We start from the raw sequence: 26049 nt of genomic DNA, 5'->3' as shown, positions 1-26049 counted from the left end.
CGCAACCAACCTTGATTGGCCTCTCAACCAACTTGACATGAATAATGCCTTCCTAAATGGCAACCTGGAAGAAGAAGTCTACATGCTTCCACCACCAGGGTTTGAAGAAGATTTCGGGTCGAAAGTATGCAGACTACAAAAAGCATTGTACGACCTGAAACAATCTCCACGGGCGTGGTTTGAAAAATTCACTCAAGTGGTAAAACTTAAAGGTTATACTCAAAATCATGTTGATCATACATTATTCACTGAATTCTCACATGGGAAAATAACGGTGTTAATTGTCTATGTGGATGGTATATTAATTACTGGAGATGATCAAGTAGAGTTAATGCGGCTGAAGATCAAGTTATCACATGAGTTCGAGATCAAGGACTTGGGAGAGATGAAATATTTCCTTGCCATGGAAGTGGCACGATCAAAGAAAGGGATAGTGGTTTCTCAGCACAAATATGTCCAAGATCTTCTCAAAGATTTCGATATGAGTGGTTGTCGACCAGCGAAACTCCAATTGATGCTAATAAAAATTAGGCAATGCTACTAACGGTACTTTGGTTGATGCGCAGCAATACTAAAGATTTGTTGGTTGCCTAATTTATTTGTCTCATATACGCCCCGACATCACTTTTGCTGTTAGCATGGTTAGTCGTTTTATGCACTAACCATTCGAAGAACATCTTGAAGATGCTCATGGGATACTCAGGTACTTGAAGAGTTGTCCCGGACGAGGTCTATTATTTAAAAAGGAGAAAATCGATATGTGGAAGTCTTCACTGATGCGGATTATGTTGGATCAGCCACATATATAAGGTCTACATTCGGGTATTGCACATATGTGTGGGGAAATCTTATGACATGGCGCAGCAAAATGCAAAATGTGTTGTCAAGGAGCTTGGTCGAAGCTGAATATAGAGCAATGGAAAATGGTGTATGCGAGGCTCTGTTGATACGATGAATCCTCAACGAATTAAAGTTCGAAAACAAATTGCCGATGAAGTTCATTTGCGACAACAAGGCTGCAATCAGCATCTCCCACAACCTGGTACAACATGACCGAACCAAGCACATCGTGGTGGACCGACACTTCATCAAAGAAAACATCGAGGTTGGAGTAATCTGTATTCCGTTTGTTCCATCAAAGGATCAAACGACATATACGTATACCAAAGGATTATTTAAAAACCCACATTTGATTTACTTGTAAGCAAGTTGGGCATGTATGACATATATATGCACCAACTTGAGGGGGCGTATCAAAATATGTATTTTATTTTAGGGTTATATAGGTATATAGTCACGCGGCTATAGAGCTTTTGGTTTTAGCCAACTTTTTGATAATTTTTTGTTAATAGCCACAACAATCTACTTACAGCATGTTAAACGACGTGAATGACCTCAAATAACCCTAACCAAATTCCCGCCCATTATTTTCAACCTATTAATTTAAATGGAAAAAAATATTTGGTCATAACTACTCGCACAAATTGAGGGAGGCTTTAAAACTCAATAAATATGTTAATTACTCTCCCCAGCCCGTGAAATCTAACCCAAATCAGTTTCTCACCCTCTCCTCTTTTCCAGATCTGTGACAAGGGCAGAGGCGGTCTGCGCAGAGGCGGTGAAGGACGAGGTGGTTAGATCGAGATCCGGCGGCCGGATCAGCGTTGAAAAGGCTGTGAGGCGCCACGTAAAGTTCTATCAGCAGTCCGATCGTCGAGTCCTCCGGTGAGTCCCGACGACGATTTGATCTCCGCCGTGAAGCATATTCTCCTACGAGGTCTCGACGGTGGATGTCGACCTCTCGGCCGGTCCAAGAGCTGCTTCGCCGCCATTCCAGAGGCTCCGAGCGAGTGACCGAACCTGAACGGGGACGAAATGAGAAAATGAAAGCAATAGTTGATTTGGATTTTGGATTAGTTCCGTTTGCTTTTATAGTGATGAAAAAACACATACAGTATGGAATATGTTTATTACTTTTGATTTTTGTGATTAGTTTAGCGAATTAATCGCCAGTAGTACTATTGTGTTTTGGAGCTTTTATTTGTAAAGACTGTAAATTCTGATTTGATCTTTTTTTGCTGGAATTTCAATCAGTTCTTGATCCGCATAGTTCATACATTGATTTGTTACCATAATGCAATTTTTTTTTTACAAATCGTTCATCGACGAAGTTTATCAACAATGGCATAAGAGGGCCAGGGACGGAGATAGACATACATTCTGTGTATTGTAAATACGACGTTGATTTACAGTTAATTATACAGTATATTATTGTAAATACAAAGCATATTTACAGTATATTCATTGTAAATACAAAGCATATTTAAGTATATTTGTGTAAATAAACTGAAAAAAATTCTGGAAAAATTTTGGACGTTCTAAAATTATGAATATATGGAAGACAAAATAATATCAATATATGAAGAATATATTTACAGATTTTATCTATAATTAATTGCCACGAAAATACAAACTAATTAACTAAAGTCTGCTGGAAACTTTCAAAATCTGCTGGAAAATTCAAATTTCAAATTTAAAACTTCCCTATTCGGTTTCAATATTTGATTCAAAATTAAAAAAAAATTGTCTAATTAAAATAGCGGTCGAATTAAATAATGGCAAAGGTGTAAAACTAATTCAATTAATAAGATGCCACGTAAGCAAGATGGCTATATACGGGAAATTAACGAAAGGTTGGCTAAAAATAAATTGTTAGTGTTTAAGATGACTACATAGCCAATTATTTGTTTATTTTATCTATTCAAGATATGTATATTATAGGATCTGATCTAATCTGATTGATTTAACAGATCACATCCTTAGGAATAGTTGGTAGTTTTCTAATTTATCTTATATTTTATAGCCAATAGTTATTTTGTAATTCTATATGTATGTACGTGTATATAGCCTGATGGCTGATGTAAACATACGTTTCTCATTTTATTTGAACTTATAATATATACATATATATATATATATATATATACACACATATAATCAGAAAATACATAACTTATCATCGGCATTGCTCGAACAACCTTACAACAAATAGGGAATGTCACAAGTTGTGAGAAAACTCAGCCGATCGAAGAGCACGAGGTCGACGACACACGACGACCACATTGCCGCACATTTCTACACATTAGGGGACGAATTTGAGTATTCATATCGACGACCTCGACCTCGAAGCCAATCGCCGGAGATAAGGATGGGAAGCTCAGGTCAAGAAAAAAAAATGAAGATTAGGGTTTGACTTGTGTGTCTTAAGCCCTGACACTGGAGCTTCACGACGTGACAAGGTTCACTGCGAACAAGAGTTGTGAGGCGGGACGGGGGTTCGCAGCAAGCTTTGTCCACCATTGATTTCCTCATACTCTGTTAACGCCTCAAAGTCTTTAACAATCAAATTAATGTTTGCATAAAAAGCCAAAAGGGTCACGATGCCCACAAGAACATCGGAAACCTAATCAAGGGAAACAAAGTGTTTGAATGATTCATTGAGAATGGAAGAAATTCAATACATATATATAGAGAAATTTCATTTTCTAGACCCAAAAGTAATGAAAATATCTCAATTAGACCAATTACTTAAAAAATATACAAAATTGGACTTTTGTACCAATTTTGGACGAAAATACTCTTGCAAGACCATATAACACTACTAATAACAAAAAGTTCATTCACTACTTATTGAAAATCTCTCATTCTCTCTCATTTTCTCATCATTTCGCCTATCCAATTGGTTGAATTCCTTCAAAATGGGTAAGTATGCTTCTTCATTCATCTTTTTATAGCTTTAGTGATATAGTTTGTGTAAAATAAATAAATTTCGTAAATATAGGTTAAACTTTCCGGAATTTGACGTTATTTCCGATGAAATCCGGCCGTTTCGGATGAAATTCATGTACAAATTCCGATGAAATTCAAGCAGAATCTCCGACACTTTCCGGCCCATTCCGACCTATTCCGACCAATCCGACCCTTTCCGACCTCTCCGACCAATTCCGACACTTTCCGACCTCTCCGACCGAATCCGATGAATCCCGATGGTATTCATCGGAAATTTCCAGTTTTTCAAAAAAAAAAAAATCTATTTTTACCTCCAAATCTCATTCAAATCAACCTAAAATAACTGATAACCATTAAAATCTTGTATCCTATCAATCCTACACTAATCAAACCATGAAAAAAAAAACAAAAAAACTAACTTTTTTTTGTCATTTTGGGTTATGGCACTTTGAGAGCTTGAGACCTTGAAGTGGTGTGGTGGAGGTCGGATTTGTGATGGTTTCGGTCAGATTTGGTGTGGTGGGCGTCGGATTTGAGGTGGTGGAGGTCGGATTTGTGTCGGATTGGTGTGATGGACGTCGTAAATGAGATTTAGGAGAGCAAGAGAGAAAGTGAGAGAGTGAGAGTGAAATAGATGAGAGAGTATGTATATTTGAATTGAGGATATTTTCATCCAAAATTGATACAAAAGTCAAATTTTGGATATTTTTTTAAATAGTGGGTCTAATTGAAATATTTTCATTACTTTTGGATCTAAAAAATGAAATTTATATATATATATATATATATATATATATATATATATATAATTGATAAATTGACATGTCATTTGATTCTGAGTCCATGTGGGATTTTACGGGTAAAGGTAACGATAGTTTTAAACACTAGTGTAATCCTGGCCTAACAGTAGCGGGACGGGACGGAATCCCTGCTATCGTTAGGCACAGTAACGGGAGTGGGACTCCCGTTACTGCTGACGGACGGGACGGGAGTCCCGTTAAGTGGGCTAACGGGATCCGGTGATCCCGTTAGTCCCGGTTATTTTTTTTTTTTAAAATCTCGGCCGTTGGATCTTTTGATCCAACGGCCCAAAAAAAAAAGAACCGTTTTTTTATAGCCGTTTGAATATGGCCGTTATACCCATTTCGGCCGAGTTTTTTCATTTTTTTTCTCCACTTATTTCTAAAATCTATAAATACCCCCCATTTCATTCATTTTATTCACACCTTTTCTTCAAAATCTCTCAAACACTCTCAAATTCTCTCAATTTCAATCTCAAATTCTCTCAATCTCTCTCGATTTTAATATGAAATTCTCTCAAACGCTTTCAATTTTTCATGGCATCTCATCCCACAACCGAGGAGGTCGAAGGGGAAGAGCTTCCCGAGGTCAACAAATGCACCGTTTTGAAGAAAATTGATTGCACTTGTCTCAAAACGCCCCCGACCCAAACACCCAATACTATTTCGATCCAAATTATGTTGCTCCTACTTTCAACCATTCGGAATTCACCGAAATTCCAAACACCCAAATTCCATATTACCCTAAAATGGATCCCGAGCAAGCTTATCAAGCTCAAATTCCGCCATCCGAAATGGCTTTTCAAGAATTTCAAGTATTCGAGCAACATTATCGTGAATCGCAAAATCCAAATGAAGAAGAAGATGACGATGAAACCCAAAATCCAAATGAAGAAGAGGAGGAGGAGGAGGAAGAAGAAGAAGACCTACCACCACCACCACCTCAACGTCGAAGTCAAGTTCCACGACCTCGACAACATGAACAACAAAAGGAGACACAATAACGACGACAACGACGAGCACGACAACAACAACATGAAGGTGCTCAAGAACAGCAACAACCACCTCAACAACAACAACCACCACGACGTCGTGCTAGGTCCGTTGTGTGGACTTTCTTTGAAGAGGTGATGGCGAATGGCGAAAAAGCTGGAAAATGTCACAGTTGTGGAAAAATCTTCAGCGCTCACAACACAAGAGTCGGGACGTCGCTATTGTGGAGTCATCACAGGCACTGCCAGAGGAATCAATCTGGAGCCTCGTCAAGCCAGGTAAGTCACATCGATCCTGTAAGCTTTAGACGTGATTTAGTAGAATATTTTGTATCCACCGATCAATCTTTTAGTCATATCGAATCTCAAGGCTTCGTTAGATTCTTATCCGAGCATTACGTCAATGTTATTGTTTCATACATTAACAGCGAACATGGCGAAAACGCTATATCCGAATATGATATTAGGATGGCTGAATCATTTGTTTCTTTTCTCGATATTTTTTACAAAGAAACTTGTTATCTCTCTGCTGCTTACACTCCTACTTCTTTTCTCGGTCTTCATACTATGACCGCAATTGCTGTGCATCTTGATAAACATAAAAACTAAACAATTTTTCAAGATTCTATTCAAGCAATGACAGCCAAGTTTTTAAAATATTGGGGGACTGGAAATGTTCCATTATTATACGGTTTTGGAGCCATTCTAGACGTCCGATGTAAAATTGGTGGTTTAAAAAAATTTCTTAAGTACATTAGAAACCATTTCGTAGACCAAGATTACGTTGCACTTGATCTCGCGAGGATCGTGCAAGCTTTTTTTGATCTTTTCAAGGTATACGAGGCGAAACTCCTAGCACAATATCGAGCACAACCATCTCAATCACAGACGCAGTATCCGAGAAGACACCAATACACGAATGTCTTCGTCAACGCGCCCGCTTACAACCCATCGCCTCAACAACAAGAAGCTGTGATAAGTCAGACGAGGTCGAGCGCAACCGACGCACGGTCACATCCGGAGATCCAAGAGTACGATCGGAACGATTGAGTCAGGACGGATGACGAAGCCATCGACATATTGGTTTGGTGGAGACAGAATGCGAGGAGGTTCCCGGTCTTGTCATCTATGGCACAAGACATCCTCACCATCCCTGTTTCAACCGTGTCATCTGAGGCGGCTTTTAGTAGTGCGGGCCACATCATCGACGATAGAAGATGTAGCTTGAAACCGGAGATGGTCGAAGCATTGACGAGTGGTAAGGATTGGATTCAACATAGAAATCGAGCACAAGAAACATTCATGTGCTTCGATATTCTTGACGATTTTGAAGTTGATTTCGCAAATGTAAACATCAATGGTTAGACTACCTTGTATAACTAAGGGATATTCCGGCCCTTGTCCGGGATAAATTTTCAAATAATTAACCAGGAAATGGGTGCTCTTTTTCCTCGCTGTCGCACTTTTTTAAGGGTCAGTGAGGTTTATTAGGAAGCCCATTTTTAATTTCACATTCTTTTTTATTATTTTTTTCTACCCACTTAGTTTAAAATCCTTTCAATTGCATCCTTCTATTTAATTATTTAAAATCATTTAAATCACTAAAGATTCACATTCTTCTTTATTATTTTTTTCTACCCATTTACTTCAAAATCTTTTCAATTTTTTAAAAGATATAATTATTTAAATTCATTTAAATCATTTTTTTTAATTTTTTTTTTTTATGCCTAACGGGGTCCGAATTCCCGTTAGGCAAATCCCGCTACCATCCCGTTACTTAACGGGACGGGACTCCCGTTTTGCCAATTAACGGGAGTTGGGCTTTAGCAGGACGGGACTAGTGGTTGATACCGCTAGGCTAGGTTTACACTAGTGTTAAGTATTTTTGTCGTAAAAAAAAATAAAAGTATTAAAGTGTATCGAATAAAAAAAAAATTATACTTGTGCCACCAATAACCCTAAATAATTTTACAAGTACAAATTTTTTATTGTTTAAAAATGCCCACGGAATTTTGTCAATGAAAAGATGTGGTCGAAAATATTTATCTTTCTGAAATTTCCGTCCATTGGGCATCTACTTTGTGTTGGAACATAGGAGATGAGTTCAATTCAGCCGTTTAAATCTATATTCAGCAACCATTTTTTTTTGTCAAGTAAAGATGAAGTTTTATCATTATGCCAACCCAGGCTTGAGAGCGAAGTGTGCTTAGAACAAGCCAGAGTAGAAGGGACACCAAGAGATGCTAAATAGTCAGCAAGAGCATTACCAGATCTTTTAACAACGAAAATTTAGAAATAGAGTTGGCGCAAAGAATGTCATCTTGTATTATCAGCTCTTGCTTCATAGTAGATGAAATGCTTCACTGAGAGTCCACTTCGCAAGGAGTTAAAACCAAATCTCGCCTAAAACTCGATGTCATTCCAAAAACTCGATGTCATTCCAAATCGGCCAAGAGCTGTGCATCTAGGACTGATCGGATATGGGTCTGCTAAAGCCCTCCAAGAATCTGCCTCGCGTCCGAGTTTCACCAAGCTTCCTCTCGGCATCATCACAGTTAGTCTTTCCTCAAGTCAAGTTCTGTACCACGTTCGTTAATTGGGTCCAACTTTAGTCGCTCTGCTTTCCATCTCCTAAACGATCGGAATTTCATACAATCCCCGCCAACAACCCCAGCTATAAAGCCGTGGTGTAGAAGAAGCTAAATCTACATTCAAGCCCTTCCGTCCAACCCATCGCGTCTCCAATCTACATACAGTAGTGCTGTTCAATTTTCGGTATATATCATACTCAACTGCCTATATTACAGGATAGTCTCGTTTAATTTCTCAATTGATCCTTGCAAATTAGATGTATAAATGATTGTTTTAAAGATGTCAGTGGTGTTTCCAGGATCAGATGGCATTGAGAGAACATCGATCAGGATTAGCCACAATAGTGATATAGCGTCCGAGCCATTACACCGTAAGGAACTGTTTTATCCTCCAGAATTGGTAAATGGACGCAAACAATATTTTAAAAAGAAAATGCCACTAAGGAATGGGAGACGACAAAAGCTCAGTGGAAGGAGAAGTCGTTTTGGTTAGAGGCTCACGGCGAGACCACAATGAAGCAATCCCGTCCACTGCCCTAAACACGTCCAAGTGCTTGATCTCATCATTGCATTCGTCCCCAATCCAACGATTCACAAAAACTAGAGTTTAATATTCACAAATCATATTATTTTAAAACAAAACTAATAGGCAACGAATCATAGAAACTACAGTTTCCTATTAACAAACCAATTCCTTGTAAAACAAAACTAATAGGCTTCAGTGTGTGTAACATCAGATCATTGACCATAAAAATCTCACTGAAATCCGCTAAGATAATTTGTTCTTTCATCATAAGCCCTAAACCAAAAGAGATATCAACCCTAGCAATCAATTTATGAAATGAAATAAAGTTTTGAAAATTCAGTTAAAGAGATAATGAGAAACTGAAAGTGCTCAGACAGCCAAGGGGTTGTAATCAACTTACGGGTTAGAAGTGACCCAGATCAGAAACTCTAGTCCACAATAGTATCATCACCGCACTGTATCATTCCTTATTCAAATCGAAAGTAGAAAGAAAAAAAAAACATAGCAAATCGAAAACATAACAAGCTAGCACGAATAAAACGGAGAGCTACCAAAAAGGAAGGAACACTAAGTACAGAGAGTCTCTGAGATAGTTCGGGGGTTGAGAGGGAGAGACGATGATGAATTATGTTACTGAAAGGTGGTTCGTTTTATAGAGAGCCTGTGCCGATAGAATTTAGGGTTTGTTGCAATGTAATAGCAAGCAACAACTGCGTTAGTTTTGGGCTTTATTTTGCGTTAAATTATGGGCTGATGTCTGGGCTTAAAGGGCCTGATAAATCAGCCTTGTGCCTATCGCAAAATACAACGGAATTTTAACTTTTAGAAATTAACACATTTACTACTATTACTATTCGATAACATTTTTCTCATCGACCAAAACACTAATTTAAATAATTCTACTAGTGCTTCCAGTGTACAAATACATTTTTATCTTCTTTTTACTTTTTTTTCTTTTTCTTTTTCTCTCATTTCCCTTTAGTGCACTTATCAACACTCTCTCTTTCTTAAACCAAAAAAACAAAAAACTCCTCCATCAATCACCACATCTCCATCTTTACTTGACGACCATACCGATGAAAACCTCTGCCCCTACACCGCACCGCCCATGCCTACCATCGCCAACACTATAACCGGCGAGCTCTTCACCGCCGTACTCCTCCCAGAGCACGCTCGTCGAGCTTTGAACAACACACGCTCTCCACCTTCGGCCCACCGCCGTAAAGCCACGGCACCATTGACATAATCTCTCGGCCGATCGTTGATTTCGTCCTACTCAAAAGATCGTCGATGTTTGGGTAAAGTTTTGTGAAATCGTTTTTTGTTTAGGGTTTCATAAACTCACTATGGTACACCGATTCAATTCCGGTCATAAGCTCGTTGTTCCACTACGGTAGCTACCAGCTCATTGCGGAGATCTTTCAAGCATACGGCTTGTTGTCGGTCGTTCTCGAAAAACCCGAAACATTAAATTCCGCGCGACTTGCGTGGAATTCCGAACTCTAAAAAAAGCCTAACGGGCCGGGTCACTGAAAAACCCACCAAGGTCCACAATGGCTAAGACCCATTCGAAACGGTCCGAAAGTCCAAGCTCAAGCTCACACACGAAACAGAGCTCACCATCACGCGCGCCTCGAAAGGAGCGCGTGCTCGCCGCACTCCTCAAAAGAGCGCGCGCACGGCGCGCAGAAGACATGGCGCACCGCGCCATCCACGCGACGCGACCGCGCGCTCCTGCGTGCTCCAGAAATGCCTCGCGTGTTCGAAATCCACAACGTGCTCCCCGAGGTACGTCCAAGGGCCCTCCTAAGCCTCCACATTCACTATAAATACCTTCTCTCAGTGAAAGAGAGAGAGAGAGAGAGAGAGAGAGAGAGAGACATTCATTCCTCCTCAAGATTACTCGCTCTCAGAGTTCTAAAATGATGCCAAAGACTTTCTACGCCCAAGTTCCTCTGATCGAGTGCTTAATCTCCTGTGCACAAGCTGCGCCCGAGATTCTCCACCGAGAATCTCCATCATCTCAAAAAGAGAAAACACACATTCACTTTCGTGTCGCTCGATTCTAGAGTCTCAAGACGTCGTCGAGGACTCCTCCGCGCTCTGTCTCCTCTATCGAGCACACCCTCCAGGCTTCGCGCCTCAAACAGCGTATACACACACCTTGAACTATGTTATTGCTTGATCCTGCTGTGCTCAGGTACGTAGGCAGCTCATAAGAAGCATAGTCGCACCTCTGATTCACTCCCTTCTCTTCTCAGAGAACACCAACGTCTGAGGGACCTTAACTTGAGACTTTCGAGTTCACACACTTGGCTCAGGTACGGCCACTTGGTCCGGCCTTGGGTCGAACCGCCCGAAGCTTTAAATCGTTGTTCATTTTCATGCGACAACACGGCTGGAGACGATTTTTATTTCTGTATTATCGAGCGATTTTTATTTAGGGGTACACTTTTTAATTTTTATTTCTTTGGCTTTTTATTTTTGTTTCGCTACTACAAATTTGGTTTTCTGATGCGCATGACTATCAGGTGTGACTGGTCGCACCTAAAAGTCGCATCTAAATGACTTTCGGGTGCGACTAGTCGTACCAGATTGTCAACCCGAAGTGTTAAAAATTTCGCTAAAATTGTTTTCTGCTTTTGAGTATCGGGTGCGACTAGTCGCACCCGAAAGTCATAAAAACTATCCGGTGCGACAAAGTCGCACCTGATAGTTTCAAAATTTTAAGCGGGCCAATTCTCCTCCTCATTATTTCATTCAGGATTGAAGTGGCATCCTGGGTTATTTTTTTTAAGATATTATCAGGTGCGACTAGTCGCACCTGATAGAGCTTTCAGGTGCGACAATGTCGCACCTGAAAGTTAGGTTTTTCTATAAAACAAAATCGTCTGCACTTCGTCTTCCTCGTTTCAACAGCCGATTTTTTTAAAAAAACCACTCCCTCTCTCTAAAAAAAACCCTCTCTATCTCTGTCACCTCCGCCGCGCTCCGCCGCCGCCAGCAGCTCCTCCACCAAGCCGCGCGCGCCACCAGCCACGCTCCGCCGCCGCCAGCAGCTCCTCCACCAAGCCGCGCGCTCCACCAGCCACGCTCCGCCGCTGGTGGGACCTCCGCCGCCGCCGCCAGTAGCTCCTCGGCCACCAAACCGGTATTTCTCTCTCTCCCGCTCACTAAATTCGCTCCCTCTCTGCCTCGCTCTCTCTCTCTTAGTGTTTCTCTCCCTCTCTCACAGCCTCGATCGTCGTCCCGTGCCTCCGGACCTCGCCCTGCGCTCAGCCCCGACCCCGCTGCCGAGTTCCTGTCCTCCGAGTCCCAGCCAATAGCCGGAACCTGCCCTGTTCGGCCGAGCCCAGTTCTTCTCCGACGCAGGGCCGTTAGTCGCATCGACGGGGTGACCTTCCTTCTCCGAGAGTCCCGGCCAGGTTAGTATTTTTTTTCCTGTTTAGGTATTATTAGTTTATATATTGTATGTAAATATATATTGTATAGATTTTATTGCATATTGTATATGTGTAATTAGTATATTGTATATTGTATGTTTAGTTTATATTTGTTAGGTATTAATTTGTATATGGTGTTAAGTAATTTTAATTAGATTAAGTTTATATGTGTTAGAAATTAATTTGTATATATATGTGTAGCTTAATTAGTATTAATTTGATAATTTACATGTTTAGTAATTTTGTTAAGTTTAATAATTCCATTAGTTTAGGTTAAAAGTTTAAATTGATTGTAACTTAATTAGTATTAATATGATATCTTCAATTGTTTAATAATGTGATTAGTTTAGGTTAAAATTAAGTTTCATTGTTTTTTGACATGTTTTGATATAGTTTGTGATATAGTATAGGTTAGTGTTTAGTTTAAATTTGTTTTGTTTTAATTAGTTTTGATTTATTGTAATTTATCAATTAGGAATTGTAATGAGTCTAATAATTACATAAATATGTTATTTAGTTTAAAATTATTTAATGAAATTAAAATTGTAATTGTAACATGCTACTTTGAAATTGATTAGTAATTGTAATTGATAATGTCACATGTTTAATAATTTGATTAGTTTAGGTCAAAACTAAGTTTTATTTGTGTTTTGATGTTTTGTGACATGTTTTGATGTTTTGTGAAGTTTAGGTTAAAATGAAGTTAATGAATTTTTGATTAGTTTCATTTGATTTAACATGAAATGAAATTGTAAGTTTAAATAAGAAAAATAGTTTGTGAAGTGTTTTGATAGTTTGTGATAATTTGTTTATTTGGCTTTTTCATTTATAAAATGTTGTGACCGAACCACGGAGGTTCGGTGTAGGGCTGAGCTAATTTGTAGGATAGTTCTGGATGGTTTGTATATGTTTTTTAAATAATTTTGCAGGTTTTTGGTTTGTCAGTATAATAGGGGAAACTCTGCCGAAAATTCAGTAGAGTTTCGAATCAATTAGTCTAAAAACTCCGAACTTATTCAATCCGAGCTCAAAATAACATACAATTCATAATCTCTCTTTTATTTTGTTCTCAGTCGTCCTTTATCAATAACTCTTCAAAACTTTCATTTCTCGCTCTCATTCAGCGAAATGTCAAATTCAAGTAGAGATTGGATCACGGAGAATAATCGGGTGACATTGCAATACAAAACCGGTGTTAACGAGTTTATTCGCGCTGCAAGAAGATTCCCTAACGAAAATGGCAAATATCGGTGTCCTTGCAAACCTTGCAACAACGTGAGATGGCACGACAGCGGGGTTGTCAGGAATCATTTGCTGAACAAGGGGTTTACCCCAGGCTACACAAAATGGTATCATCACGGCGAGCTCGAGCGTGTCGTCCTTCCTCATGAAGAAGATTCCATCGGAGGAACAGATCAGAGAGGAATAGGAGGATTGCACGGTGCTGTGGAGGATATCAGGGATCACGAGGATTTCGACGATGCTACGGAGCCGACCCAGAGCGAGGTGTGTGCAGAGGAGCAAGTGGAAGACCTCTTCGCCGAGTTGGAAGCAGAATTTTACCCTGGATGCAAAGAGTTTTCTTCTTTGTCGTTCTTGGTTTCGTTGATGCACCTCAAAGTCACGAACCATTGGACGAACAAGTCGTTCACAGAACTCTTGCAGCTCTTGAAGAAGTCTCATCCAGCTGGTAATCGAATTCCGGAGAAGCATTACGAGGCAAAGGCGAAGCTGAAGCGTTTTGGCATGGGATACGAGATGATCGATGCGTGTATTAACGACTGTGTCCTATTTCGAAAAGATCTCGCGGAAGTCGACGTGTGCCCAGTATGCAACGAGAGCAGATGGAAGCCAACTGGGAAAATGATACCGCAAAAGATTTTGCGATATTTTCCCCTGAAAGATCGATTGAAGCGGTTGTACGCGTCTCGACACACGTCGCTTCTAATGCAGTGGCACGAAAGAGATCGCGTCAGGGAAGTTGGTGTTCTACGACATCCTGCGGATGGTACGACGTGGAAAAACCTGGACGAGAGATACCCAGGCTTTGCTGCAGAGCCTCGAAACGTGCGGCTTGGACTAGCTGCGGATGGATTCAATCCGTTCGGAGAAATGAGTCTATCGTACAGCATGTGGCCTGTGGTACTAACTGCGTACAATTTTCCGCCTTGGTTGTGCATGAAGAAAGAGTACTTAATGCTGACGCTTTTGATCCCGAGGCCTCACTCACCAGGAAAGGACATGGACGTGTTCTTGCAGCCAGTTGTCGAAGAGCTGAAAGAACTGTGGGAGACCGGATTCCGCGTTCGAGATGGCGCCAACGATGAAGTGTTTCGATTGCGTACCGCGCTACTATGGACGATTAACGATTTTCCGGCTCGATCCTATTTATCGGGATGGAGTGGCCAAGGGTATCTCGCTTGCCCGACATGCAATCTTGACCGAGGAGCGCACTTCATTCCGAGTACACTTTCGTGTACAAGGATGATGAGATCGAGGAGCTGCTTCCGGCGGATTGCTTTCGTCATCAGATTGACCAGACTATCATTCGCGATGCAAAGCGAATGAGGCGCAACCAAAAGTCTAGATTATCAGGGACTTTCTTAGGCAAATGTTGTGGGCAAATGAATGTCGCCAAGAAAGAAATCCCAAAAGGATATCAAAAAGACGATTGGGAGAAGGTGATAGAGGAGTTCGCAACTGACGATTGGAAGGTAATGTATAATTCAAAAAAATTATGTTATCTTCTATGAAATCGAATTATAACGCAATTTAATATGTGCAGAAAAAGTCTACTCGGAACAGAGACAATTCAAAGAACAAGAAAACGAAGTCCACACAAGGGTCGATTTCTTTTTTGGCTCATCGACATTTGAACGTAAGTTTATTCTAATTTTGTAATATTTTTTTTGCAATAAATACATTACTCATATTTTCATAAGAACTGCAGAGTAGGGAAGATGAGACTTTGGCCTCGGCGTTAAACAGTGGGAGAAAAAACATCAAGATGATCAAGGCAATTGGACGACAGCTTGGGCGCAACAAGCATTTGTAAGTTACTTGTGTTAATTACTTAATAATCAAGTTTCGATAATCTTAATAATTTTTTTAACATATGTTTGAAGGCGCGAATTATGACTCAAGTCGAGGATATGCAGCGACAAGCAGCGGAGTCAGGCCAAACGTTTGACATAGACCAGGCGGAGCAGTACGCGATGGATACTGTTCTCGGGCAACGTCGAGATTGGTATGTCGGGATAGGTCCCTCGATCCCAAGATCCTCGTATCTCTTGGCTCAGGCTCAAGACGACAGCTCGTCCTCAGGTTCTTCATCGAGGCGCGTTCCAGATCCAGTGGTTAGCGAGCTACAAGCAGCGTTGGCCGCACAACAGGCTGCAATGGAAGAGATGAGGCGTGAGCAACGAGCTCATATGGAGACGTTTCAGCGACAGTTCTTTGCCTACACACAGCAGACATCCCCCGCGACGCTAAACCCTGGGACGACGCCGCCATCAGCTTCAATGCCGAATGTTCAGACGCCGCCATCCGCTTCAATGCCGAATGTTCAGACGCCGCCATCCGCTTCAATGCCAAATGTACTTTTAAATTTTTTCGTGAGAGAAGAGTACATGGAACGAGCCATTATGAGTGTAATTTTTTAGTTTATGCTTATGAATGTCAAGTGTAGCTTAGATTAAGTGATTGTTTTTGCAAGTCTACATGTCTACAGGTCGTGTCATTTTGACGTCTATGTCAACAAATCATGTCATTTGTTGAAATTTATATTAACAAATCATGTCATTTGTTGATATCTATATCAACAAATCAACAAATTTTTGTTGACATATATAAATATATATATATATATATATATATATCAACAAATCATGTCATTTGTTAACATCTATGTCAACAAATCAATAAAATTTTCAGTGTTGTCATATGTTGACATATATATGTCAACAAATTATGTCATTTATTGACATATATATGTCAACAAATCATCAAACAAACCCAGATTTCTTGTCATATATGAGACTCTGAGGAAAAAAAAAGTACAGAAAAAAAGAAGAGGGTAAAGATGGACACAAAATATTCTCTCTCTTTTTTTACTAATAGAATTGTCCAAATTAGTGTTTTGATTGAAAATGGGAATTATGTTATCACTATTAGTAGATGTGTCAATTTATCTTTATAACTTTTATAAATATATCTTTATTTTTAACTTTTAGATTCTTTTATTATTATATTAAATAAATGTTGAAGTTTGATAGTAACGAAATGAAAATTCCATAAATGGCCGAAATAGAATGTTTTGGTCACAAAATACAATCGGAATTCGCAAAACTAAAATGGAACACTTCGTTCCGGTTTGTTGCTGCACTATTCAGTGCAATAAAATAAAATGAAAAAGCTGAAAACATGAAATGTAGTCTAATATCTGGAAAAAAATGTAATTAAATAAAATATTTCGATGAATAGTATCAGGCTTGTTTTGCGAATATACCAAAACAAAATTTTGGTACTGATTTCATATGCAACATAATTTTGGTTTTGTTTCGGATCTCCAAGTTCAATCTTAAATGAAACTATCAACAACTAATAAAATGTGAAATGAAATTGTATGTGTTTGTAAAAAGAAATCAAATGAAATTATAAACAACAAACACAAAAATTAAAAATATATTAAATAAAAAATAAATTGATTATTAGAGAGATTCTTTTTTATTGTTTAAAGTTTATCTTATTTTTTTATACTATTACTAGTCTTATTGAAAATAATAATTATTGTATACAATTTAAATTTTATATGTAGCCAAGTCTGAGTCTGAGAACCCTGTCTGATCGATATCCATGTAACGGAGACACAAACCAAGATGGCGAGTTCCAGATAGATAGCAAAGTATCTGCGACATTTTATTATGTACTCAATGGGCTGTGCATTAGCTAGCTACTTGAGACTGAATGCAATGTTGGTCGGGTCGATTATGGCATTTTGTAGACCATCGAGTAAACTTTGGTAAGTGGTGATGTCCTAATGGGGTCGTCGCGGTGTCTTGAAAGAGGTGTACCGGTAATCATTGGGGTTCAGACGGTGTTGGCACTGCTCATGTTCGCCAAAAAAATGAGATCGTTGATGCAACCAGCTTTGGAGATGATCAAATGATGAGTGCCTCTACACGTTGCTTGGTTGTCGATAATAGAGTGGAGTTTGTCAAGTCTATGAGGGAGAATTTATGATACCAGCAAGTTGATGGTGGAATTTTTCTCTTTGGTGACAATAATATCCAATAAGATGATATTAGAAGTGGGCATGTACCAAACAGGCGGTGTCGGCTCGTGAGGCGATTAGCCCAATGCCCAAAAGAAACTATTGAAGATGGTCAAAAAAGCACAAGAAGCATGTTTGAGACCGTAGAGGGCGTTGAGGATCACAAAATCAAGTGGTTGTTTGAGATAGACCTCTTCTTTGAAGATGGCATCGAGGAGCACATTACTTACATCGAGTTGGCACATTCTCCAGTTACTTTCAAACACAACAGTGTATGCGTTGCAAAATTTGATTTGTTTCACCACTGGACTGAATGTTTTGTTGAAGTTGAACCCGGCGATTCGGTGGAATCCTTTTTCGTTAGATGTTACCATCACATAGTGCTTGATCTTAAAAATATGTTTATTGCCCACAAATTTCTGATGTGGTGGAAGAGGTGTGTGGTACCATGTATCATTTTGATGTAGTGATGCGGGTTCTTGTCTCATGGCATCAACAAAATATGGAGATTGAGAGCCTCGGCAACAGATGTTGAGTGGTATATGGCTATAATTAGACCATGAATGCCTTGAGTTTTGAAGATTCCATGTTTGGAATGTGTCGTCATCTGATGTTGATTGCCTGAAGGATCATCGATCGCTGAGACTTTAGCGGTTGCTACACGTGTTGTTGTTGTTGAGGCGGTTCAGCACGTGGAAGTAGATCAACATCTTGTGGGGATACTGGGTTCTCTGAGATTGGTGAGGCTTGTGAGGATGAAGCCCTTTGGTAAGGTATTGTTGAGGAAAGTGTTGACGATTCTTAATAAGCATGAGGAGTGTTGACATTTCTTACGCATGAGGAGTGTAGATGATAGGTGACAGACCTCAGTCTAATTTTTTTAGTACTAGAGACATTGAGAAAAAGAAGATTTTCACATCGAAGATGACATGCTGAGATATAAATAGTCGCACATCCAAACGGAGAAATGGTTACTAGGCATTGGGAAACGGAAGCTTTCATCATCAAAGATGACATACTTAGTTAAAATTAGTCGTCCTCGTCGAAATGTGCATGTTGTGGACCTGAACTCAAGTTTTTGTTTATTGTAGACGGAAAATGAAGGTAACATGTACAATCAAAACACTTTAAACGATCAAATCGGGTTTGAAATTGTACAATACTTTGGGATTCGAGCTACAATGTTCATTAAACAACTCGATTGATGGGGTATACCACAGATGAAGGTATCACCCCATAAATTCAATGGAAATGCATGACTGTGAGCGGAGGGTGAAACCGATCTTGATGATACGCCAATATTTTTGTTTGGCTACATACTTGTCGTTTATAAGGTATTTATATTTTACCGGTAACTATACCATATTGATTTTAAAAGTCAATATTTGCTCAATGACTCTTTAATGTTTTTTTAAAATTACATAACTCTAGTAAGTGAGTTTTTTTTTCTTCTTCACCTAAATAGTAAAAATAAATCGTTCAATTAATTTCAGCCAGTAATATAAAGGGGTCAAAAATTGCATCTTAAAATATACTTTGTATGACGACAAAAGCTTTGCAGACAACAAACATGGGCTGTGTAAAATGTCCCACAAGCTTTGCAAACAAAAAAGTGGGCTGCTAATAAAAATGTCCCACTAACATAATTCGAGTGAGAAGTGAGAACTATTGGAAACGAAGAAGTGTCGTGAATTAATTTGGTACGTACGTGAGGTATATATATGCATAATATATTCAAAGCGGTTCAAGTAAAATATATCACCACGACTACGTATAGGTGTCCTGTGTTACGTGACAACCTTTGCATTTTATATTATTTGCATGCTAAGTAACAATATAATGCTGTTTATTATTAGTAATTAACTAACCCATAAGCATTTATGTAATTAGGTACGAAGTTAACGACAGCTAATTATAATTTCAAATTAGATGTTTTTGTCCTCTCTATATTGTTTTTTTTTCCTTATCCTACATACGACAAAAAAAAACGACATTATTTTGAGCACCTTATAATACAATATTCCAAGCAAACGTCTGGAATAGACTCAATGTTGACCTGTCTGGTGGCAACTTAAAATATTCCAAAAGTTAATAATAACATAACGTGATGATCTTATCCTTTATGATATTATTTCGCAATCTAATTCAATTATTTTTCTCAATTTTCAATTTACTCCATCAAAATTGTCACTTATCCACACAAAAAAATCACCATTTTTCTTGCAGGTTTATCACACCCTTTTTTCCTTTCTTTTGTTTTCTTTGCAATTATGGTAGTCACCAGTATTAATTTTTTTTTTTTCATTTATATATAGTCTATGTTTTTCTCGAGCTTGGCTCTTTTGAGGTATTAATGGACCCCATATTATGTACTAAATCTAGATCCAGGCAACTTGATAAATAATTACTTTCCTGGTTTTTGAAAAGGTTGACAATATAGTCCTATAGTACTTCCCATGCAGTAATATTTTATTTCTATTGCCTGATATAACGGGAATAATTGATGATTAGTAACGAAACACAACTGTGGTAACAAACGTAATATTATAAAAGATGGAGCCAGCCAATAAATCTACACTCACAAGGTTTTACAGAAAATGGCAATGATTCCATACATTATTGCGCTCACAAACTTATTCAAAACCAGATATTAACTCTATGATACAACACATAAATTATACCAAATCCCCACACATGGTCAACCAAACGACCATTTTTTCAACGATGAGCACACTACTAAATACCAAATAACACACATTTCCAACTTTATTCAGATAAAAAAGAAGAAGACAATGATTAAGATAATTTACTCTCTACATATATATCTCTAACTGTTCACAACCCCACAAACCTTCCTGATCTCGCCCTCGGACCCGGTCTTAGGGGCGATTGCTCCCATTTTCTCCATGGACTTAGCGAACTCCTCGAAGAATTTCTCGGAGGGTCCATTGAGAAGCTGTTGGATGAAGTTTTTGGTGAAAGAGTCGTTGAGAAGAGCAGCGTCGGATTGGAAGAGGCCTCGGCGCTTGACAACGTGGATGTAGTAGCTTAGGTCAAAGGTCTTTCGGCTCCCCGGGTCCATCTCGACCTTTGTGGTGGTGTCGGTCGGGGTTTTGCACTTCTTGGCCTTGAGATTCGTGGCGTATTCGCTGTCCAAAGCCGGGTCTTGATCTCCCACTCCCGTGAAGTTGTAAAGCCGGTTCGTGAACGCGCCGCAATGAGCTATGCCGATTGTGTGCGCGCCTGAAACAAAAATTATAATTAAGATGGGACTAATGTGAAAAACAAAATCTGGGGTGGGACTAATTTGTAATTTTAAAAGAAAAAAATTAATTGTACATAATTAATAAACACTTGAGTGTACACATTATTGCTATGTGTATCTGTATGACGTTGTAAATTGTGGTTCTATCTAATAGTATACACATGCTATAGTATTACTTAGAATAATATCCATATACATATAAACACTAGTTATTATGTTTCACACGCCCAATTGACAATGAAATTACTAATTAATAAGATCTAACAAATCACCTAGTATTAATTGAAATACATCACACTACAAGTTATAATTCTATTTCAAAATTAGTTGGTAAAAATGTCTACATTTGTTAGTAATAGTTATAATATGTATTTATAGTACAACAAATATTGACGATGATGTACATAATGTAGAAGTTTAGTAGGGGCTCAATATGTATATACCTGAAAGTAGGACCAAATCCTTAAGGTCGAGACCTTTATTGGCAAATTTGGTTTGGAGGGTTGAAATGTTGGCAAAAGGGGAAGGGATATCGTTTAGAGCTTCTGTTCTGATTGACACTGTCCCATCTCTCCTGCCAGTTGGCACTCTCCAAAATGGACCCCCCTATTTCATAATATAATACAAATATTACACTATTATTGATTGACATCGAATGTTGCTTTATATATCACTAAAGACACGTAAATAGTAAAAGTAATAATGCGAATATAGATTTTAAAATTAAAATAATTAGTACCGTGAGGACAATGGAGTCTCTGGTGGCCAAAGTGATGATGTCTGCACAAGAAACCACTCCTGGGCATTCGGCTTCAAGCAAGCTCTTGATTCGGTCAATGAAGTCAAACCCTCTCAGCGTCTGATTCGGAATCGCGTTTCTCTCGGCTTGGTTGGTCGTTGAGTTCAGAAGCACAGACGCATCACAACCCTGTAATGATCACATCATCAAAACCTAATTATTATTAGCATAATATATATATGCTTTAGCCAATTGTAATTTTTTTTTCTAAAGTTAAAAAGAAAATTCAAAATATATATGTTTTTAGAATTTTGTTAATATAACTTGTAACACAGGTAAAATAATTAAGAATATTGACTAAAATCTATAAATAAAAGATGAACGAATGAATTATTAACTTTAGCGCATAAAAAAAAAAAAAATTAGATGTATGACTGAGTATATAGTACAAACCCTAACGAAGCAGTCATGGAAGTGCATTCTGATGAGAGCAGCGGCGAGTGAAGGAGCGTTTGGGATGTGTTCATCGACAAAGTCTTTGACGATCTTCTCAGCATTTGGGCAGCTTTTGTAGTAATAACCCATTTGGAGCTGAGCTTGTGACGACTCTATCATCACCATTGCCAAGAGTGTCATGGCCACCAAATATTTAACCCCTCTCATCTTCATCATCACCAAGCTCTAAATTATATCTATTATTATTCTTGAAGTAATGTTGTGTATGTGGGTATTTGATGAGTTTATTGAGAAAAAGAGAAGAGAGGTTACTATTTATAGATCATTGAGTGTGCTTAGGCTTCAAGATTAGGAAACAATGTAAGATGATGAAATGGAATAAAGTAATAATATGAGTGAAAGGACAATAATAAGATGTAAACGAGAAATATATATATTTATATGTACTGATGGAAGCAATCCAGCTAGCTAGCTAAATGCCATATAGATACTTGTGAATTTCAGAATTTGTGATTACTAATTTCTCATGTATATGCTGAACATGATTATCTATAAAGAAATAAAAGTGAAAAAAACACACTTTATGATATTCAATTGGTAAAGTATGACTTATTAAAAACAAAGAGCAGTTGGGAAGTAGGTTCCGGTACTAGGGCCATGTTTTGGAGTGGAAAGGCGACACCTTCTTTTCAAACTTAATATCTCAAAATACCATAGTTGCATTATTTTTCTTGTTATTCAAATTTTTATTTGATTTTGTTTTTTTTACTGTTTACAATCTCATTTTAATTTATTTGTTGTTTATAGTTTCACTTTATTTATAATAAGGAAAAATCCCCCAAAAACTAAAATTAAAAGGATAATTTTGAAATGTTTGAAAATCTAAAACATTCAGGGAATTTGCATATTGGAATGAGGTATTTGTATAACTCTCTTAATTTGTTTTTGTTGATGGATTACTATACGTTTCTTTGGATAATGTGTCGGTTATAATTTCTTATACATATTATTTACTATTTAAATTATGGGAATCTTATGATACTCTGTAGAAACGATTCGCAAATGTTGACTTCCTCAACTTGTAGTTGTCTTGTTTGGTCATATTTTATGGAAAAATATACATTAATAACTATTTTGAGTGTAAAGAGTGGTTGAAATCTGAGATCCGTTTTGATCTGCATATGCATATGGTTTTATTTCTTTTAGTGGTGCGAAGAAAATGTACATTCTAAAACAAGACAAAATTCTACATACTGTTAATGTTAATATCTCGGTCTTTGACAAACAATTATTTTCGAACTTATCTAAAGATATTAAATCAAATGATGAAGCTTCTCTCATCTCCTTATAAGGTGGCATGTGCTAAGTTGTAAAACAAAGATAAAAAATTATTATTCTTTATTTTTATTCTTACCCTCTCCCATGCACACACGTCTCCTTATTTTTCTCTCTCATTTTTATTTTTTTTCAATCAATTTAACTTATTTTTATATGAAATAAATTGTCTATAAATATATATATAAGTATATATATATATATATATATATATCATTTTATTTTAACTCTTTTATCTTACTCTAAATATATTTGTCTACATAAACACATTTTCGAACTACTTTATCTAGTTTTTATTGTTTAGCAACGGCACAAATATTTTATAAGGCTCGTGTTTTTAAATTTAGTTTCAAATAGAAAACACTACTTTATTTTAATGAAAAACTGTCTCATGTTTTCTTCTGTCCTTAATTAAAATTAGTAATTTTATTAAATGTTATTAATTATATTAGTGGAATATTAGTTTTTTCATTAAAAAAATTATTTAATGAAGATGATTCATATATTTTCTATTTGTTTTCTACTGATATGAAAATAAACAGAAATTATCTTTTTATCATGTAGGGGCAGCAAATATTGACCGGGTAGTGGGAGCTTATACTAGCTCAAGGACTTAATTACTAGCATGTGTGAGGCAAGATAAACCTTTTCATTTTCTTTTTATTTTTACCATTTCAACAGTGCCAAACTTATTATATGCGTGCGTTCGCTTTTCCTCAAACTTCCACGTTAAGTCAGGGTCTTCGATTATCTAATTTATACGTCTCCAAAATACATGAATTTTTTGAGCGTTTACCAAAAAATAGTTCTCTTGGATGGAAGGTCACAGATAAATCTCGTCAAATACATCTCGACATCTCTGTTACTGTTTAACTCTCAAAAGCTTTAGTTGTCTTTATTGATTACTTTGTACTATTTTTAGGGAACAACATTTTCAATATATTGGTAGGAGTTTATCTCCACTACGAATTTTGTATTCACTCTTAATAAATATCATTAATAATACAATTTTTGTTTTTAAAAAATAATCATATATAAACAGTTTCTTCCTCGCGCAATTAGAATTTATTTATTTTTTATTTTTTTTATACTATTAAATTAAAATAACTATTTATTTATTTATCGCGAAAGCCATTAAATTGACGTGATATATCTCTATTTTTTTTATAACAATATCAGTATAGTGGAATATTTCGTCATGATACGATTTCCTTTTTAGTTAAAAGTTTAAAATAAATTTAGATAAAAAATGGATATTTATGTTTTAAATGTTTTCAATGGCTAGTCTGGGCGCGCCCCGCCCCGATTTTGGATGGCGATGCTTAATTGAGGGTTGGTGTTTCATTGACGGGGTGTTGTTTCATTTTCTATACCGATTAGACTATTGCCAGTGTTCTTGTTTTGAGGGATATATTTTCACCGAAAACAACTAAAATACAATAGTTAATCTATTATATAATATTATTAATTCTATAAGGTTATTAATATTGAATGTAATGATAAATTTCCCATTAATTAATGAAATGAAGTAGTCTTTTCTCACATAATTATTACTAAACTCATGTCAAATGATCAAAATTAATGAAAATTTAAAATTTAACAGCTCTATAACTAAAATCAAAAGAGATTATTGATTTGTTACAAAATATCATTCGTGACCGTTCCTTTATTTCATAACCGATCTGCTACAAAACACATAATTTCGTTACTGAAGTGTCACAAAATTATGTATTTCTTGACTGATCTATCACAAAATTATGAAAGATATTATAGTCTTTGTGCAATTTATCTAATAATAAAATAATTAATTTTTAAATAATTTTAATAAATTAACATGAATTTGGTAAATCCCTTTCTATTATGTTCCCATATTTTCCAAATATTTTCTCAACTCGTCTAAGTCTTATTCAATGGAGCATACTTGTCGAAGAAAACCGAAATCCGATATTGTATCAGTATTTTATATTCTTTTATTTTTTTGTGATTTTTTTTAAAAGTGAGATTATTGGATAAAATTACATGATATATTAGTAGTTCAAGTGCATGTGATATTATTGAACAAGATTACATGATTTAGTGTCATTTATTTATTTATTTGTAGTTAATAATAACTAATGAGCTGATCACCCCTCAATTATCGCATAGAAAGTTAGATGAGAATAACATAATGACCTTTTTGATCAAAACATAATGACCGTTTACCTGCTCCTTATATAATTTTTGTATGCAATATATATATATATATATATATATATATATATATATATATATGTATGTATATTCATAAAAATAAATTCAACTGCTACACATGCAGTCGCGTGGCCGCCTCAAACTAAACAAAGCTTTTAAACATTTTCACATTTAATATAATGTATGTGTGTGTGATGCATGGAAAATAAAGTCGGTGATGATATGCCCGTAACACATTCCATATACATTCACAAATAAATCATATATTATACTCAACAAAAAAGAAAAGCAAAGAACAACAAGGAAACAAATAATATTGCTTACGTGGGATCGCTGATGTATTAAAATTTAAAACTACGTTGTAAATTTGCTTCCTTTTTTACTTCCATATATTTTAAAGGAAAATGTTTTATTAATTAATTATCTAATTATATATCAAGCAATAAATAAAATTGATAATTATTAATCATTAAGGTCAAAGGCTATTTTTTACTCAACCGTTAATTAGTTATAAACGTGGCTTACCGGTAGCGGGACGGGACGGAATCCCCGCTACCGGTAAGCACAGTAATGGGACGGGAGGTCCCGTTAAGGCTAACGGACGGGACTCCCGTCCCGTTACATTGGCTAACGGGATCCGGTGATCCCGTT

At 37.0% G+C, this 26049-nt stretch overlaps 1 protein-coding gene, 1 long non-coding RNA gene and 4 other non-coding genes across 6 annotated transcripts; all 6 read right to left on the bottom strand.

The window, feature by feature from the left end:
- Positions 1 to 7809: 7809 nt before the first annotated feature.
- On the bottom strand, positions 7810 to 9360 carry LOC149407671 (uncharacterized). Its single transcript, XR_016297036.1, has 2 exons — positions 9250 to 9360; positions 7810 to 9164 (listed from the first exon to the last, which is right to left on the bottom strand). It is a non-coding gene; the product is annotated as an uncharacterized LOC149407671 (long non-coding RNA).
- LOC149407675 (small nucleolar RNA snoR80) lies at positions 8451 to 8574 on the bottom strand. The gene has a single exon (XR_016301841.1). It is a non-coding gene; the product is annotated as a small nucleolar RNA snoR80 (small nucleolar RNA).
- LOC149407674 (small nucleolar RNA Z152/R70/R12) lies at positions 8632 to 8745 on the bottom strand. The gene has a single exon (XR_016301863.1). It is a non-coding gene; the product is annotated as a small nucleolar RNA Z152/R70/R12 (small nucleolar RNA).
- Positions 8886 to 8972, bottom strand: LOC149407673 (small nucleolar RNA R11/Z151). Its single transcript, XR_016301870.1, has one exon. It is a non-coding gene; the product is annotated as a small nucleolar RNA R11/Z151 (small nucleolar RNA).
- On the bottom strand, positions 9060 to 9158 carry LOC149407672 (small nucleolar RNA Z157/R69/R10). The gene has a single exon (XR_016301849.1). It is a non-coding gene; the product is annotated as a small nucleolar RNA Z157/R69/R10 (small nucleolar RNA).
- Positions 9361 to 19938: 10578 nt separating the features above from the next.
- Positions 19939 to 22335, bottom strand: LOC149407670 (Peroxidase superfamily protein). The gene is made up of 4 exons (XM_089614801.1): positions 21871 to 22335; positions 21418 to 21606; positions 21122 to 21284; positions 19939 to 20656 (listed from the first exon to the last, which is right to left on the bottom strand). Exons 1-4 carry the CDS (start codon positions 22087 to 22089, stop codon positions 20241 to 20243), a joined length of 987 nt encoding a protein of 328 aa, XP_089470927.1. The 5' UTR covers positions 22090 to 22335; the 3' UTR covers positions 19939 to 20240.
- Positions 22336 to 26049: the final 3714 nt, after the last annotated feature.

This window comes from Urtica dioica, chromosome 1 (genome assembly GCF_054948205.1).
Source record: "Urtica dioica subsp. dioica isolate 48M chromosome 1, U.dioica_male_clone48M_v1_H2, whole genome shotgun sequence".
Classification (NCBI taxonomy): Eukaryota; Viridiplantae; Streptophyta; class Magnoliopsida; order Rosales; family Urticaceae; genus Urtica; species Urtica dioica.
The sequence above is the reverse complement of the archived record's forward strand: the minus strand, read 5'-3'. Positions and strand labels throughout refer to the sequence as shown.